Source organism: Artibeus jamaicensis, unplaced genomic scaffold (assembly GCF_021234435.1).
Source record: "Artibeus jamaicensis isolate MK-2021 breed Jamaican fruit bat unplaced genomic scaffold, CSHL_Jam_final contig_2170, whole genome shotgun sequence".
NCBI lineage: Eukaryota > Metazoa > Chordata > Mammalia > Chiroptera > Phyllostomidae > Artibeus > Artibeus jamaicensis.
Window position 1 is genome coordinate 1,142,165 of NW_026521445.1, and position 19,232 is coordinate 1,161,396.

The 19,232-nt window shown below is 37.4% G+C and overlaps 1 protein-coding gene across 2 annotated transcripts in view; it reads right to left on the minus strand.

Moving 5' to 3' along the window:
* TPR (translocated promoter region, nuclear basket protein) overlaps positions 1 to 19,232 on the minus strand; it is a 59,533-nt gene that overhangs the window by 12,081 nt on the left and 28,220 nt on the right. For both annotated transcript variants that reach the window (XM_037145705.2, XM_037145704.2), the window contains exons 29-43: positions 17,598 to 17,735; positions 17,368 to 17,499; positions 16,082 to 16,212; positions 14,790 to 15,000; positions 14,376 to 14,519; positions 13,819 to 14,017; positions 12,649 to 12,854; positions 12,399 to 12,460; positions 11,650 to 11,858; positions 10,345 to 10,617; positions 10,003 to 10,151; positions 9,299 to 9,382; positions 6,693 to 6,890; positions 5,846 to 5,977; positions 5,548 to 5,638 (exon numbers count right to left, since the gene is read on the minus strand). In XM_037145705.2, the coding sequence (XP_037001600.2) occupies positions 5,548 to 5,638; positions 5,846 to 5,977; positions 6,693 to 6,890; positions 9,299 to 9,382; positions 10,003 to 10,151; positions 10,345 to 10,617; positions 11,650 to 11,858; positions 12,399 to 12,460; positions 12,649 to 12,854; positions 13,819 to 14,017; positions 14,376 to 14,519; positions 14,790 to 15,000; positions 16,082 to 16,212; positions 17,368 to 17,499; positions 17,598 to 17,735 (2,359 nt within the window). The remainder of the gene's footprint in view (positions 1 to 5,547; positions 5,639 to 5,845; positions 5,978 to 6,692; positions 6,891 to 9,298; positions 9,383 to 10,002; positions 10,152 to 10,344; positions 10,618 to 11,649; positions 11,859 to 12,398; positions 12,461 to 12,648; positions 12,855 to 13,818; positions 14,018 to 14,375; positions 14,520 to 14,789; positions 15,001 to 16,081; positions 16,213 to 17,367; positions 17,500 to 17,597; positions 17,736 to 19,232) is intronic.

Below are 19,232 nucleotides of genomic sequence, written 5' to 3' on the forward strand. Positions count from 1 at the left end.
GCCATTTGGAATAAGAAAACGCTTCAGACTTCGGTCTATAGTTGATTTTGTTTTGGGAAAGTTGTTTCATTTGGAGGGTAAGTACACAGTCGAGAATCCTATCTCAGTACATGGGCTTTCCCTCTGGACAAGGCCATTGTATTTTAAACCCGGCTGGGGGCACCCCTCTGAGAGCAGGATCGGGGCTGTTGGGCTCTACCCATCTGTTGTTTTTGGCCGGCCACCTTCAGTGTGCCTGTCATGTCTACATGTCTCTGCCAGCCGATGGGCTTGATGTGGAAATAGGGTAAGTCACCCTGGTATGTACCACGGGGAACTCCCTTCTCATCCATTTTCCCTTGGAATAGCCAAACTGTTTTGATTTGGGGTACCCGCTGGTGAGGTGAATAACTGTAGAATTTTTATCTGATTTTTCAACCAGTTTGTTTGCATTTATTTGTCTGAGCACCTGAATTGGAAATTTGTAACTTGTGTACTTTATCTGAGATGTGGTCGGCAGAGCACTCAATTGTCTGGTTTGTGTGTTGATCTTCCTCTGTGTGTACTTTGCTTACTTGCTTGGACGTTAAGAAGCAATATTGCATCTGTGGCCTCCTCCCCTCCCCGACCGCACCTCCTGACACCTGGCAGCTGGTATCTGCACTCAGGCCTGAACTTGGTGCCATCCTCCTCTGGGTAAAACTACGTTTAATTCCAGCCTTCTGAAGCCGCCCTTTGTACCTCCTGAGCTTCCCCCCTTATTGTGCACACTTGCTTTCCATTTTCTGTAGTTTGTATTTGTTGACAAGTCCACAGTAAAGGACACCCTGGAAGGAGAGGATCCCGTTTTACCTCCGAGTTTTTCATGTACCTGGGCCATAAAAGCTAGCACCTTACAAAGAAAGCTATCAGGTCTATAGGGTATTTCTACCCTAAATGGCATTGCTAATTTGTATTAAATTAGCTTGAACAAACACGGTCTTATATGAGAAATCTCAAAAAATGGAACAGACTAACCCAAATGCTTTTCAGAATCATGTGACCTGGGAAAATATTTGACATTAAAGCTGGTTTTAAGTTGGTTTGGTTAATAGGCATGTCTTCAGAATCATCAGCATTAAATAATACTTTTATCCTACCTTTGTTTGTTAGATAAATTCATGTTATCTCTGCTGCAAAATCTGTCAGCAAGAAAATTAACTTGATAGGATAAAATTTTCATACCAAGTAATCTAAACTCAATTGTTAGGAGCAAGTAAATTAGATAAATATAAGTACAAAGAGAAAGTTTCTTTTAGGTTAACTCTTTGGTAATAACCATACTGTGTTAAGTGTACTTAGAATGGTTTTCTGAATCTCTTTGGTAACTTGGAACTTTAAAGTTTTGTTAGCTAAATATATTAAATGATGGATGTTCACTGAATATCTAAGGCATAACCAAACAAGAATTCTAAAAAAGTTAAGTAAGTGAATTTAATATAAGAATAAGCTGTTACAAAATAAGAGTTAGGTTTTCTCTCTGCTAAAAAGGACTACTGGTCTACTATACTGTAAAAAAATTTCTGCCTAAAAAGCAAAAATTCTGTCCTTTACCAAAATAACTTTGTGCTATATAGTCAGGTACTTGATTATTTAAGAAAACTGAATCTCCTGAATAGTAAGAACTAAAGTTTTGCTATGTAAATTTCTGGTTTTTTTTTTCCTTCAAATTTCTGGAACTTTATGGGAAATTTGAAGAAGGCTCCAAAGAAAAGATACACACTTTTACAAAAAAAAAAAAAAAAGCAGCACATATTTTCATATTATAGGGACAAAGAACGATTATCTTCCAAAGCAAATTCACGTTGCTTGAAAGTTATAGCAACTTTGGACCCAAGAAACGGCGAGACCGGGGTGGTCACGGCTTCGGCCAGAGCCCCACCGCAGTGCTCGTGCCGTCGGCACGTCTCCTGCACATGGACAGTTCAGTCTTGCTTCGTAATTACTTATAATTGTGGTCAAATGTCCAAGCCTTTGACATATTTTGACCAACTTCCCCAATTTAAGTTGGAAAAAGCCAGGACCTGGGAATAACTGAAGTATTCCAGAAAGGCCCCTGAAGCATCTCAGAAGGTCTGTTTTCTCTCCTTGCAGGAGAGAAATACTAAACTAGGCTTATTTTGGTGTGCTGAAATCACACAGGCAGCACTGTCAAGTAAAAACTAACAACGAGCCTTCTTTTTGTTGTATCTGTGTATTATAAATGTTCCAGAAATGTACCTGAAATCTGAGATATCCTGATGCAAGAAGTCTGATCTAAACTGAGGGCCACATTAAAATGACTGAACCTGAGTATCAAATTGCAGCACATGTAGATTTAAGTCCATTCTGTCCTTGCAAAAATGACTCCTCACTGCCAGACCTTTGCCATCCTGATGTTCTTGTAACATGGCAAGTCAGTTTCCAGATCAGAGAAACTAAGATGGGTAAACAATGACTGCAAATTAAATGAATAGCTGGGGCTACGGGAAACCCCAGATGCCTGCTTGGTTAACTCAGCTCCCTGGCATTTCTCTGGCCTTTGCACACCTTCACCCACCATGGGATATTTAAGCTAGACTTCATTCCACTACCACTTAATTTGGGTTATCAGTATGTTCTTCTTTGTGTGTGTGTGTGTATCCTGAATGAGCGGAAGCCTTCCCCTGTCACACGGTGGGTGCCTTTGCAATGGCAAAGAGATGGTTAGAAAATGTGTTTCCCAGGTGGGGCAGACCTTCCCAAACGAAGCTCTAGTGACCAAGCCACTCACGTCACGGGGCGAACCACAAGAACCTTGAGAGACAACCTTGCAATTATCAGGAAGATCTGGATTCAAGGAGAATGAGTTTAATTTCATAGCACTGAATGAGCTGATGAAAACAGTTATAATTTTTATAATTCTTACATTTGAGATTGTTGACATTTTAATCTTTTGGTTTCCAGATAAAAGGAAACTTGTTTAACAATGACCTTGCAATCTGGCAAATTATACTTCTGTTAGCAGAACTGAAACATTGATTTTTTTGGTCCTATTTGATCCCTCCAGAATCTAGAAACTTTTAAGGAGTATTTTTATCTTCATGGTAAAGTGATTATTTACAAAAGTTCAGTAAGAATGTGTTCTCTTTGCAACAGGATACAATTAGAAACTGGTTTTATTACCAATGTTTGACTGTAATGTCATTTTTGAGAGTCACGCATAGACTTGGATATGACCAGAAAGCCTTAGGAGTTCAGATTAACTCTGGAAGCCAATAAGTCCCTTGGGAAAATGGCCTGGTGCCTTGTTTATATGGTTCACAGTGGCCTTAGCAGGTGAGATAATAAGGCTGCTTCTAAGGAGATGCAAAGAAAGAGCCTCAGAATATGCTGGGACCTCGAGAAGAGAGGAAGTCACCCAAATCTACAGGCACTGACAAGTCTGACAGCTGGGCTTCTTAGTCTTGAAAGGCTATTTAAGGGTCAAGCTGAATATTCCGTAGGAAACTTCCAGCAAAGCAGATGTGAAGAAACCTATATGGTTAATTACTAGTCCTGCTGGATTTATACAAACAGGCCAAGTTTACTGAAACTACCTACTTATTTTGCAGGTAAATTAGTCTTAATTTGACTATCTTTGGTAAATGTAAGGGTGATTTTTAAACAGAAAATTATGTTTCAATAGGGACTACAACACACCTTTGTGGATATTAGATTCCAGTGCTGTCCATCGTCTCCTGAGTTTTGTTCTATTTTCTGTAAACTGGACTGGGGCCTGAATCCTTCTGGTGACTTGAAATCACTGGGAACTAAAATTGCCCTTTTTCTGAACCGTGCTGGCTCATCATGGTTTGGGCCCCTAAGTACATGATAACAGAAAGTACTGTTTATTCTTTATGTCCTCAGAGTACAGGCATCCTGGCCTGCTGCCGCTTCTATCATTGCTGAGGTGTCTGCTCAGAAACTGCACACCCTGCCTGCCCCTCTATAAGGCTCAGGGACCATCATGGAAGAGGTAGGCTTAAGAGCTGAGACAGACACAATGGGAAGCTAATCCTCCCACTTAACTGAATCTGGACTTATGTGCCCAATTTCTCTGAATATTAATGGGGATTTGGAAGCACAGAAACAGCTCAAAATGGTCCTATCCTATAACAAAATACCGAATTGCTTTTCTGAGACAACAGACCAAAACCACACGTCACAGATAAGCAAAAGCAGAGGAGAGAACTTTCACCTCCAGCAGCACCTGGACCCGAAGTCTCACCCCCCACCTCCACCCCCACCCAAGATCTGGGACACAGCTGGAACTTGAGCACCGGAATCCTTTCAGATGGTAAGAGTCCCTTGCCCAGGGAGAACCTGTGTTCGCCACCCTTTACTGTAATCTGTCAAGTTCCAAGGTCCTCCGACTGAAGCTTGCCCCACCAGCACTTCCGCACTTTCCCTAACTGAACTTAACCCCCCTTAAATTAGCCCAGCGAACAAGATGGATCCGAGGTACCAATAGGTCTTCCATCATCTCTGCTGGAATCTTCTCGATGAACAAACCTCTCCTGCTCCAAACTCTGATGTTTGAATTTTGGCCATTCAAAGCATCAGACACAAACTCTGGTTTTGACAAAAAAAATTCTTCTCTATATCTCAACTATGTGATACACAAAAGATGAATCTTATATTTACAAAATGCTCTGCAAAATGTAAATTGTTACCCAAAGTATCACTGGTCACCCCCTACCTCATCTCCCTTAAAATGGTTTTTCATTATATGGTTTTATAGTTTATTTTTCTCTTAAAAATTTAAAAGGAAAAACTATCTGTCCTTACTTCCCTTCATTTAAATGAGTATATACCTTGTACTTTAAAACACACAGGCCATATGAAAACTCAGAGACACTGTTTTCCCACTAACCTAAATATGTAAGGTTTTTACTGCATTACTATTAATGATTCTGGCTTAATATTACCTTTAAAACCAGGATATTATACCAGATTATCACCAGGTCTTTAAAACGTACTTAAAAATGATACTAAAATGAAATTTTTTTTCTATGCATTTCAGAACCGTTTGCTGCCTATAACATTTCAGTGGCCCTCCAGGACTCTCATCCTTTCAAAGATTTAACAAAAAACATGCTCTATTGGTCAAAAAGTATTTTATTTGTTGGATAGTCAAACAATACTGTGAAAGTCCAATGCCCACAACTCTTGAAACACGCGGCTCGATTAGACCGACCTCTTCCAGTTGTGAACTGCTGTGAGGAGTTCCTGACCTAGTTTTTCCACTTAGTAAGGACAGCAGCAACACATGACACTGGTCACACTCTACCGACTTCCAAACGCTCTAACCTTACAGTCGATGAGGTAGAAAAGACAGCGCACCGAGTGCACTTTACAGAGACAAACACAGCAGACTTTAAGACAATAAAATGACAAAGCTAGAACAAGAGCCAATCTTTTGCATGCCAATTTAATAACCAAGTTTTATTACCTATGTGATAATTAAATGCAATCCTAATTCAGAAAATACCAGCAGAAATGTTCAATGGAAAAGACTAAAAATCTCACCACTGTTTTGAGAATCAGCAGCTCTCTGATTACTTTCACCTCCACCCATACTTTCTTCTGTCTCTGTACCTGGATCAGTCCCGTCGCCGCCCTAGAAACAAAATATGAGCACTGAGTGTAAGTAAGTGGGTGGTAATCACCTTCAAAAACACTAACCAAGCCAAACCACAGTAAAAACAGACCCAGAGGCATAAAAAGTTTTAGTGTGCTGAGGATACAGGCCTTTTTATACCCTTGGGGAGGCATGAGTTTCCCAAGGAGGCCCTTCAAACAAATGGTCAAAATTTTCACCAGTTACCTCGGCATCATCAGCTTCATATCCGTCATTGCCATCCGCACTGCCGGTGCCTTCATTACTGTCATCACCCTCGTCTCCCATCCCCGTGTCATCTTCGTCGTCGTCATCTTCTTCCTCCTCTTCTTCATAGTCCTAGAAAAATTCCCCAAGTACAAATAAAGACCTAGAATACAGCACAGATGTTCTGCACATCTAGGCACCGTGTTTAGACATTTACGTGACGCTGCCTATCAGACACAGAGCTGTCCTGAAAGCGGCCATGCGTTAGAGTTCAGTGGCAGCACATCTCAAACTGTGAAGGTTACCAAGAGGAGCACAATACCAACCAACTCTGAAATTTAACTGTTCACAGGAGGTCAGTCAGAAGGTTTTAACACATTAAGAAAGAATTGAAAATGTGTAGTTGTCAACACAGGATTAACTCGAACTAAAACACAAACTTTCACTTACGATACACTTGAATTACCATGATACTTCAATATCTTTTGAAAACAACCAAGGGGCTCCAATAAAAAAAAAATCCTAGTTTCTTCTATAATTTCCAGAAACCACAGATCTAACAATTAAGTCCACAGTCACTTATCGATAAGATTTAAGATTAAGTTTAAGTACTCTAATAAATCCTCAAGTGCTTAGCAATTGCCTGAAAAACAAGCTGGGATATTCTATCACTTGCTCAATTTCACTATAGAATATTCATTTAGAAGCTAATCAGGATAAAAGAAAGGTAAGAAACTTGTTTATACCGAGAACCAGAATTTACTGGCTGATAACATTAGTAGTCCTGTGGATTTCAGCATTTCATCCAGGAGTATAAAAATAATGGATGACTTCAAACCAAATTTACCTCATGATCTCCGTCATTTTCATCATCATCGTCCTCTTCATCATCACTGTCAATTACAATGACGTCATCCCCTTTGCCTTGACCATCTTGGGATGAAGTTGTCTGCTGATCTGACTGAAGGGCTCCAAGGTCTATTTGTAAGGATTGCGAGGTTTCTTCACTGTCTTCCATGGGTGTATAATCTCCCTGGGTGACCCCCTTTAAAAATTATAAAAAATTATAGAAAGCTGAAAATGCCTAAAAACTATCAGCAACATACCACAGATCCACGTAAAGACTCAAGAATGCTTATGGACTACTAGCATTTTATTTTTAAAAATATGGTTTGCAAAAGATGAATTTAAAAAACAAATAAAAGAAGCTAAACTTCAGGATTTCTTTACTGTCTTCCTAGAGGAGAATTACAGAAATATAACAAGTCACAATGTAATTCACATATGCAATTTAAAATTTTCTAGTAGTCACATAAAACGACAAGATACAAGTGAAATAAGTTTAATAATGTACTCAACAGAGCCAAAACATTATTTCAACATGTACTCAAATCTGTAGTAAGTCTTCAAAATCCAACGTGTAGTTTACATTTTCAGCGTATTCCAACTTCCGGAACAGCCGACCGGTCACGTCACAGCGCAGCAGCAGACCCAAGGCAGGGAGAGAACTGCACGGACCCGACAGCACAGAAATACACCCCCATCCTCTACATAAGCAACAGTCCGGAAGACACACTAAATAAGCCACTGTTACTGTCTTTCTACAAATACACTCCCACCACCCCCAGAACTGACTGTTCTGAGCCTTCAAACCACATACAAAAATATCAGATACAAAAATTATTCTTTGCTTATTTCCTCACAATTCCATTTTGTTAGCTGCTCAAATGAACTGTGATTTTTAACTTTATTTTTGGTATTTACTATATTAAAAAATACCTATTTTAGTAAGCACTCAGCAAAAACTGTCTTTTATATAAACCAAAAATGTCTTCTGAACTAAATCGTTCATGGAGACTGTTTACTGTAACAGAAAAAAAGAGTGAATCCTGATATAAAAATGTGCCTCAAAGTGATGCGCTTATTTCAAGAAAACCAAGACTTATCAAGAACATCTGCTCCATCATCAGAAAATCAGAAAAGTGAACTCTTACGTTCAGTAAACAGCACTAGAGGGCAGAATGAAAAGCCAAACAGCATTTCCGAGTCACAGACAATTTTGCCAGACACGAGAAAAACTCTGCAGTTTTAGTATAATTTAAATCTAGCAGTAAAACAGAAATTCACATCTTATTGTTTCAATTGTTATTACACCCTTCAGATGATACTTGCTGAAAGATACATGAAAACAATGTCACTTAAGATTGTTAGCTCTTCACCCTGAAGTTTTATTTATTTTCCTGTATTTTAGCCACAGAAAAATGGGAAAATTAATTTATAGAGTTAATACATCTAAAGAAACTAAGTTTACCTATAACCTATGGTTACTTATGATTAGCTTAAAATAATTCCTTGATTTTATAAAGATAGAATAATTTTTAAATAAAATAATCCTTAAAATTTATCCAGGCAGAACACATTTGTCTCGAGCTTAAGAAGACAATACATCTCGATGGTCTAAACCCTGGATGGTATGGCTCAGTGGACTGAGTGCTAGCCTGCAAACCAAAGGGTCACTGGTTCGATTCCCACTCAGAGCACATGATTGGGTTGTGGGCCAGGTCCCCAGTAGGGGGCGCATGACAGACAATCACACACTGACATTTATCTCCCTCTCTACCTACCTTCCTTCCCCTCCTTCTGGAAATAAATAAAATATTTTAAAAAAATAGTGTTGTTTTGAGGATTAAATTAGTTAATACATGCAAATTTCTAGAAACAACACTTGGCCTATGGTAATGAGCTCTCTGTTAACTATTAGCATTACTATATTATGAATTTTCAATTTATGGGGCAGAGGGATGGAAGGAAACTAAGAAAACTTTGAGTGCCTAATACGTGATAATATTTTTGGGTATTTTACAATACTAAAACTTACGTTATATTACTCCAACAGGTGAGAAAATTGAGGTGTAGAGAGAATTAATGACCTGCTTATAGTCACACAGCTTCTAAGTGGCAGAATTAGGAATGGAACCCAAGGTGCTTTGTTACGCCAGAGTCTATGCATTTCTACTAGTAAGGCTGTCTCTAGAGAGGCCTTAATGAGAGTTCAAAAACTGGAGAAGCGTATACATGCATTTCCTTCCATGGATTAATGTGATGTAATTCAGTAAGGGAAGCAGCAGAAGACCAAACATGGGTGAACGCAAGACTCAAGCAGCACTTGTCCTTGCCAGTAACTGAGTGGATAATCTTTCTCATGAAAACCTTAGCTAAGTGTTGTCCATGTTAATCCATGCTAAGTATAAACAAAAGCATTTTTTTAATGAAGTTTAGAGAGCACTATACTAATTAGGAGTAAAAGAAAGCAGAAAATGCATTGGTAATTCTAATATTTCATTAGACATAAAAGCAGCCAATTAAAAGAAAGCTCAAACAATGACGGAATTGTCAAAGATAAGTTCATTCATTAAAAGCAGCAATTTGTTACTTTAACTACGTTTTCCTTACTTCTCCAATGGAATCTTGAGAGTCTTGGTTGTATACTTGAGTCTCTACCTCTCCATCAGTACTTTCTTCTGCCATAACTTCTTCCTGAATCACAATATACAAGTGGGTTAGTCTATCAGTTCATGAGATAAAGTGTTAAACTAAACTAGTTCTCCCAATGAAATAAAACTCATCTGTAATTAAAAAGCTATACACGCCGTGTTTATTTATATTTACTTACAAAATATAATCACATACCTCTTCAGTAAAATAAAGCTATGAGCATTAGTTATGCTAATGAAATTAATTTCATAGTCTCAATGTGTGACAGTAAAACAATTCACTACAATTTATCCTCAAAAAAAGAAAGTAAAGGAGTACAACTTTGCCTAAGAAAAAGATAGCAGGTAGCAGTTTAAAATGTCCATGAGACTATAAACTTCCTTATTCTTTGAGTTAAAAGAAAAAAATGAAAGGAGTTCAACTTTGGTTTTGTAACTATATTTTTAGAATTTAAATGGGAGCTAATTCATTCAAAGATATGCAAAGGGTATACATATTGTTGGCAACAGCAATAATACCTGAGCTGTCAGTGGAAATTTTGTAGTAACTTTAGTTTTCTGGATTGGGGCCCCAAAGGCCCACCCCCTTCATAATGCTGTAACTGAAGGGGTATCTTAGCTCTACTGACAGAAGTAAAAATGAACGGAAGGACCTTCACACACCTCGGTTCCGACAGGTGTAACGCTTTTCAGTTTCTTTGGAAGAGGCATCTCCACGGCATCATCTGAGACCTGGTCTGGTGCTTCTATGGTGCTGTCCTCCTCTTCTTCACGTGTGCGCTTCGGCAGAGAAGAACTTGGGGTCGCTGAAACTTTGAATGGAAACCTTCAATTAGCGCCTAATTCCTCAATTTAGGCAGTTAACTTAAAAAACTAAACACATCCATCGAGTCTAATACCTGGTAGGAAACAAGTACGTACAAAGAATATGGAAGGTATGTACTATGTCTAAGACACTACAAATGCACAGGCCTGCCCCTAACTTCGTTTAAAAACCAGTCTCACCAGTGCCGAACACTGCTGTGGAAGTGGAAGGCCGCTCGACTGGTGAACTCTGAACCACCTCCACTATGTTCGGGGACAGCTCTTGACCGGCAGGCTCAATCTGGGGATGACTCTGTTGAGTGGGCTGCACAAACGCCGTGGCCTGTGTCTGCTGCTGAACAGTCAGGATGGACTGAGGGATGGAGGGCTGGACGTTAGGACTAGTGGAACGAACGGACCCACTCGTGCTTCCGAAAACTGGGACGTGCTCCACAGGCCCTTCTGACTGCATGGCTGGAAAGGAATTACAGGATCTGATAGGTTAAAGTCTTCTATGCTTACCAAAGGCGAAATTACCACCCGTTATGTGTTACAGCTGACATCTTGAATAGTTATGTGTGTACATGTGTCTCTTATAACTCACTAGACAAAAGAGACGGTAATGTATTATTCATTTTTGTTTTGTCTGTATGACTGATAAAGTAGCTGAATTAAATAAATATGCAAAATTGTTTTTTATTTATTACCCTATTTAAATAATAGAAAATTACATAATATACATGAAATTTAGGAGCTCAGAGTGAACTATGAGTTTTTACTGAGCATTATTGTTTTTAATTGATAAGTAATGACTAGCAAAGTTTAACTGGTACAATAATACATCTAAAAATCATGATACTGAATGTAGCTAAAGTAAAATATTCTGCTTTTATAGCATATACACATCATTATATATTTCTAAATACTTAAATAACTTACTAAATTCTAACATTTGTTAAGACAAGAAGCCAAGGAAATTGTATTTAGTAAAGTTTTACTAAACATCTACCTAACTTGGTGTTGAATGAAAGGATTAAATAATGAAAATTCTTACCCTTTTAATCTAGTGGAATAAAAAAGCAGGTACTTAAGGAAATTGTACCATGGAAACAAAGTGGAGAAAACAATTAAAGGATCAGATAATTTCAATTAAGAAGTGGTATTTGGATTCAACCAGTGACTTAGTATGGTTTCCCAAAGTGGATTTCACATCTTCTTAACTGTTACAAGTGAAAATTTTGGTCCTAGAAAAATGTGCCATATACTGATAGGGGTGAATTTTATCCCTTCTTTAATTCAAAACCCAACAAAGTAACAAGGGAGAAAATTTGCTGCATTAATAAGTATCCTGGGAGGTATTCACTTGAAGATATTAACTGCCTAGTTTAATTATCATGTCTTAAGAGTTTTACCGGAAGCGTCAATTCTCTCTAGAGTTACTGCCAACCTCCCCTAACAAATCTAAATAAGCAGCCAGTCCAGTGGTACCTGCATGGCTTTACTCACCTTCCTGTGATTCCACCTGTGTAGTGGGCATCACTGTGGCCGTTGGGGTAGTAGTAGGGTTTGTAACAGTTGCAGGAGTAACCATGGGGCGGATGCTAGCCCTGGGCGTTGACTTATTCCCAGCCATGGCTGCAGCTGTCACTTTACTTGGGGTAGAAACAACGGGAGTTGGCTTGATATTCGCTGTCGGTGGGTCTGATGTGCTGGCACTTACAGAGGGAAAAATACGAGAATAATTAAATCTCATAAATATTCTTTATAAAGCACACACACTTTGTCGAAAACAAAGCACATTATCTCCTGAAGGGAGTGCTTCAGACCTTACTAACTATGTTTTTCCTGACACTGCTTTGGGTAGACTCTTGGCAGATTAAAATAAACAAACAAACAAATAGCAAACATTATTCTACAGTTTTTGTTCACTAAGTATTTCAAAAACTCTTACTGAAGAGATTTTGAATTTAAGCATTAACATCTGTGCAGAAAAACTCAACTGCTGATCACTGTACCTAAGTCTCAGCCCAGGCTCTTATACTTGTATCCTTAACATCACAGGGAAACCTGGCAGCCTATCTTAGATGTCACTCACAGACTAAAGGATGAAAGATGCGTTCTTTGTCACAAAGCTCTAACCGATGGGACATACTTTTTGTAGTAGAGTATAATGATCTGTTTTCTCCCCAAAGATCTTTATTTCCACGGAACTTTAAAACAAAAACGGGATAGAACAGAAACAAACCGAAACTCACATTCCTCTTTCGCCAGAAGCTGGAGTGGTTTTCAACGTGATCTGTCTCTGCTGTTCTGGGACCTACACATACAAGAAAAACAACTGTGGATTACGGCGCCTGTACCACAGCATTCCACCGAACAGTGCCATCAAAATATGTTCACTCTCCCTGTATTCCTGGTTTAGCCAAAATTCACTCCGATAAAGGCTCCTCAATCAACAAACATCTTCCAGTAAGATCTGTCACTGTGACAGAATCAGCTAATCACCTTATTAGTAGGTTCTTGAGGCTCATCTCTCTGCTCAAGGTGTCTTTCTTGATACTCCCTGAGTTCTCTTTCCAAGCGACTAATTCGACCTTCATATTGCGACTTAAGAGCAGTCATACGAACATCTAATTCATCCTTCTGCTGATCTAAGGCCCCGTTCCTTTGTTTAAGCTCCTCATTTTCTTTAGTCAGCTGATCTTTTACACCTAAAGAAGTAAACATGTGATTCTATTAATATTATAAGCAAACACTGGAAATAAAGAATATTTATGTACTTAATAAATATCCAAAGGTCATCAGATTCTATTCTTGAACTTTCATTAACACATTTGCAATAATTCTGACACACGGCACATCTCAATAGGTGAGGTTCTAAACATGTTTTTATTGCTCCAGTATAAAATATACTCCAACATAAAAATATGTAACTTTTCCTAACAAAGATCTCAAAAAGATAAAGAATTCACCATAAACTGTAGTCAGCATAAGTCCTTTTATATGGCCTTTAAGGTTTCAACATATATCATTAAATGCAAAAACAGTAAAATTACAAAACTTTCATTTCATACCATCTATTGCATATACTCAAAAATAATTAACTATTTTTTTGCATCTTATTTGTTCCTGGGACACTATCTTGGAGGTCATTAAAAGATTGCTCATAATAAAACCCAGCCCATTTGGCATTTTATTTATCTACTAAGAGATGGGCAAGCAAGTTACAGTGAAGTTAAACCTCGTATGCTCCCCAAAGGGCTGGAGAGGCCCTCAGTGAAGTGAGGCACAGAAAAATCCCTGGGCTGGAAAGAGCCAGCGTTCTCCAGGAGTCTACGGAGGGCCTGTGGACTCAAAGGACCTCCATCAAAAGGCCGTAATAGTTATACACTGAAAGAAAAAGTCAGCAGTACTCCCTATTTATCACAGTTAACAAGGAAAACTTCATACATCAAGTACCTCCTCACCCTTTGAAAATTAAGATTGCTCTTATTGTATGACCACTTAAATACACCTCATACTTAAAACACACACTAGAGTGGTTTTAAGAGATTGGTGTATACACAGAGATTGGTTTATAACATTTACTTTTTTCTTTTCCACTTAACTTTAAGCCCACATCAATGAACTAACTTTCACAATCAAGTTTAAACCTTAAAGCATCCAGGAACCTACCAGCTAAATGTGCAATTTTTGACTTTGCGGCTACAATAGCCTTTCTGGTCTTTTCCTCCTTTTCAGTTATCTGCTGCCGGAGCTGCTCCTCCTGTGTGGTTCTGTCTTGCAGATCCTGACGAAGCCGTGCAAGCTCGGATTGAAGCTGCAAGGTCTGCTCTTGGAGATTTCTTGCTTCCACCTCTTTCTCAGATAATGTCTTTCAAAGGAAAACAAAGTATTTACTACGTAAATCAATCAAATCAACATAAACCGTATGACCTGCAGACTTAAAATGTAAAACATTATTTTGCTTATTTAAGTGGAAGTAGAAAGTGCTGATCAAACCACGTAAGTGAACACTTGAAAATGATCAGGTATTACTTACAGACACCAGTTACGAAGAGTAAAAAGGAGAAAACAGATATTTCCATATGACAAGTAAAAATCAGTATTTACTGTATATATATTTTTCAATTCCTCTATACCACTGAACAGCATTTCACTATTCTTCTTTAGGTACTCAACAAGGAAAGAACCGTGTCACAAGCCCGCCCCTCACTGTCTCACACTTGTACCTTCTGCAGATTCTCTACTTGACTCTCCAGTGACCTGGACTTTGTCTCAGCTTGGTTAAGGGTTTCTTTGAGCTCCTGCAGTTCCTGGACTGAGACGTGGTGCTCCTGATGGTCTCCAGAGGACAGAGCTGAGGTCTCGTTGACCTGACATAACAACAAAAAAGAATCTTAAATAACAGCATCATAAATTAGCTTATATTCAAGTTTAGAATGTAAAAATCAGTAATCAAAATTATGAAGAAATAAGGTTTTTATAAGCCATCCTCTCTGTTCAGGTCCTTGGCCCATTTGCCTGATATATAAAATTTGTGTGCAAATTGTGTAGATCAAAACTGTATACATCAAAAATGTTTTATACACACACACACAAAGTACACATATAATAAGAATAATAAGGAAGTCCCTTCAAAATACCTTATCTTGCTGTGCTTTGAGTTCTTCATATTGGGTCTTGTACCTACGTCCAATTTTCTTGACTTGAGTAATAGTTTTGACTTTTTCTTGGATATCAATTATTTTAGCATCTAAGTCCTTCTGGATACTTTCCTTTTCAGTTCTTACTTTATTTAAATCTTCCTTTAGACTCTGGATTAAGTTCTGGTTGTTAGTCAAAGATGCATTTGATCTAAACAAAAAAAACAGTCAAAGACTAAGTATATGACATTTTCGTGTTTTAAAATCCTTTAATTTACATTTTTATTGCTGCATTAGTAAAACTTTTATTTAAAACTCCTAAAAAACTCAACATATACTTCAAAAGATAATTCTTCAACTTATGAACCTGTAGTCCATACAAAGATCTTATTTGCTTATTACACATGCTGTACATGCCCATGTTAGAGAGGAGAAAAACTGAGTTACAAGTGGTCAAGTAACATGCACAGTTTTACAGAGTTAAGTGTTGGTACACAGTGTTTCAATCCGCATCAGTCTGATAGCAAAATCTACACTCCACCTGATCGGGTGCTGAATAAATGCTAGGTTTTGTAGAGAACATACAATTTTTTGTCAATGTTGTTCTTCCTTTTAAAAATGTAAACATCATTCGTAGTGTATAAGCCATACAAAACAGGCCTGTGGGGTAGAGCTTGCCAAACCCTGTACTTTAACAAAAACTTAAGTCAGATAGCCCTGATTTAAGAACGGGGGTTTGACAACTACTAATTCTAACTTTAGGTACCTTTCTGAATCTCAGCTTTCTCAAGCATTATGTAAATAGGGTTTATGACATGGACAACTGACACTAAATCTTTAAAAAAGTAAACTATAAACATTAATTTTAATATTCAACTTATCTTTAAAAGGACAATGTAAGTTCATTAAAAAATTTTTAACTTATATCCTTCATTGAAATCTTTCAAAATAGGTTCATAAATATCTTTTAACCAAAAGAAAAATAGAAACCAATTTGTACAAGTTATTTTGACTGTTTAGAAGATAAACATGTTAAACTTTAGACTTATACCAACTGTGTAGATTTTAAAAAAGTAAAATACAGAAAAGTAATTTGTATGCAAGGGCATAAAATAAATTACTCTATGCTTGGCTCCCGAAAGTAATAAAGGGAAAGTCCCAGGTGAGGGCTCTGGCACTTTCCATGCTAAGATCAGGAAGTACATGGGGGAGAGTCTTTATTTGTAAAGAATAGAAACTAACTTTGTTAAGATTTCACATTTTCTATACAATTTAAGGCTCTTTCCATATACCTTGCAATCTCAGCTTTAAGTCTCCCAACTTCTTCAGTTAACTGTTGAATACGCTTGGTATGAACTTCCTTTTCAGAAAGGAGCTTCCGATATTCTTCTGTGTCTGGATCTTTTTGTTGATTTATTAGATGCTAAAACAGCAAAAATGCATAACGCCATTTTATAGGTTTTATCAAATTAATGTGCTGTAAAATAGCAGAATCCCTAATTATTTTTGTATCAGGTATCCTGCATACACAGTCACAAAGCACCAAACCATAGGGTAATGAAGCTTTACTCTATTTAGCTAAAAAAGTGTAGCCAAAATGGAAAGGGCAAATAAAATGTCATTAACTATTCATTATATAGATGTGGCAAAAGAAGGTTTACTGTTGTTCATATGGAAGATAATACAATAACTGATCAATAATTGATAAATAATAATACAAGAATAAACTCTGTGCTTTGTGTACTCCCAACTATAAACCTACTTTTGCCCCACCTTATATTTTCATAGTCGCAAACAAACATTTCAGAATAGTTACAATGGAGCCAAATACAGAGATCCAAAAATCTGTAAGCTTTTAATATTAAACACCTAATTTCACTGAAGTAGCATTCACAAGAAAAAAATGTTTCTAATATATTGTAATGTAGAAAAAAAAAAAGAAAATCCTAAACATCTGCTAGGAAAGGCAGAAAAGTTTAACAGAAAAGATTAAATGGGCTCTTAAATTCTACAGTCCTACTCAGGTAACACTGAGAGCATTTTTCTAGGTAGCAGGTGATGGGTGACCTGCTTTGCATTTATTAATTTTTGTAACATGAAAAGTAATAAGTATTACACCCTCATTTTCAGCAATGAGGAAAACTGGCCCAGAAGATTAAGGAAGTCCCACGAGTCCCGCATGGCAAGGCAGGGTTTCACCCTTCGGACTGAGTACAGAGCTGGAGTTGCTAACCGCACTCTGCAAGATGGTTTTGCCCCCCCCAAAAAGGTTTCCAGTGAACAAATCTTCTCAAAGTGCTTTGATAAACTATATAAACCCACTTTTCATGTACAAAAGTATTTCAGAGATAAAAAAGTAAAACCCTAAATTTGTAATGAAAAGACATTAACTAGCTGCTTATACAAAGCAAAATATGACCAAAAATTTAGAAAACTAAGTTGCACATACATGTAACATATTAGACTTTCATGTTACAAGTTATTTTCACCAGTTCTTCAAATCATTTACCCCTTAAATTTCATCCTATTTAAAAGAAAAACGTGTTTCCGTGTTCAGAATGGGTTTAACTGTACTTACCTGATTACGGGCCTTCCAGCGCTTGACATCTTCTTCCAACAGCTTCTTCTCTGCCTGCAACATTCCACTCTTCTCACTCAGCTCAGCGTTTGCTTCTTGTAGAGGTAAAATATCTAACTCCAGTTTCCTCACCTAAAACAACACCGATTTGTTTTTAACACCTGATGTATAAATCCTTGTAATTTTAATAAAAATAACATGCTTATCCTCTTGACTAGTGAGTTACAAACCTTCGCTTGCATCTGTTGTAGCTCCTGTTCCAGCCTCTCCTTTTCTTCCCTTAGCATCTTATTGGTCTCCATAACGATGTTCATTGTTTCGGTTTTCTTCATCAGTTCTTCATGCTGGGCCATTGTTTTTGCAGTTACCTAAAGATTTGAAACACAGGTATATACCAATATCTAACAATAGGTGAAGACCTAGCTTTTCCTACCAGTTCTTATCTTTCCTGAAGAATTTAAATGTCAACTTCTAAAACTAAAATTTTGAAAGTTTTACATGTTTATTTTTCTGTGCTGCTTGCTAATTACGAGTTTAAACAAATGCAAGAAATCACAAACATGAAAGTGAAAATATACTCCAAGCCCCACCAACAAATAACCCATCCTACCATTAGGTAAAAACAGCAATCCAGATCTCTGTCTTTCTATATCAACTCTTTTTCTCTGTGTACTGAATTTATTAATAATTCTAACACATTATTTTTGTCTTCCTCCAACCCTTGTTCAGAAAATCCTTCTCATTTCATTGAGTTGTTTCATCAGTTTGGCTGCGAGCACCTTTCCTGAGTATTTGTTCAATTGTAAAGAACTTTTTTCTGGTTCTGAGTGTAATTATCCACCTTCTACACACGCACTTAGTATCCCTAGCCATTTTCCAAAGCCATGGCTCATGGTTACCATCCTACAGTGTTCATAGTGGATAAATGTTCTGTTATTTCTGACATATGTGTTACTTCTTGACCTTATTTCACTGTCTGTTAAGAGCTGATTTTTTCCCCTATGAACTTGTTTGTGGGCTGGGAATCTTCTAGTATTATTTGTCTTCCTATAACTCAAAAGAACAACAAAGGAAGCAGAAGAGATTGAGAATACGTAATCTTTGTTAATAACCCTGATTCTGTTGCTTTTCCTCCAAATGAAATAGAGGATTTGTTTATTGTATCTATGATGGGATATATCTGAAGTTGGATTACTTTCTCAACATGATGTAATTCTGGAACTTTTCATTTCTTTATGAAAACAAATATTCTAAAAATCTAACTGTTCACTTTCCTGTTTCAATGTTTTCTGTCTAGCAGTCATTCCAACTACATATCAGTTAAAAACAGAGAAGTGATTCAATGTCTTAATTGCCTCCCTTCCAGACGTGGGTTTTTTTACTGTCGCTCCTCAGAATGAGGTCATGCCCTAAGTTTTTGGGCGTTAGTGAGGGTTAAAGAGTTGAGCTTTTCTTGAGACCATTCACTCATTCTAGCATGTTCTCTTTCTTTCTTTGGTTGACAGTTATTACAATTTTTTTGCTCTTTTGCTGAGAAGAAATATTCTATAGCAGTCTCTACCCACTAATCCTTGAATACCCATATATAATGACAACTATAACAATTAAGATTACGAAAGTGTAAGCACTTATTATGTACCAGACATGATTCTAAATGTTTCACGAGTACTAACTCGCTTAATCCTAATTATTATCATCACCCCAATTTTACAATAGAGAGGGGAAGTTAAACAATATACCCGAGGCACACATCTAATGATACGAAGCTAGAATCTAAAACCACACAATCTCATTACCACTAGCCTCTTAACACTAACACAAACTGTATCGGTGTTTAATAACGTCCAACGAATTGATGAGTTCAG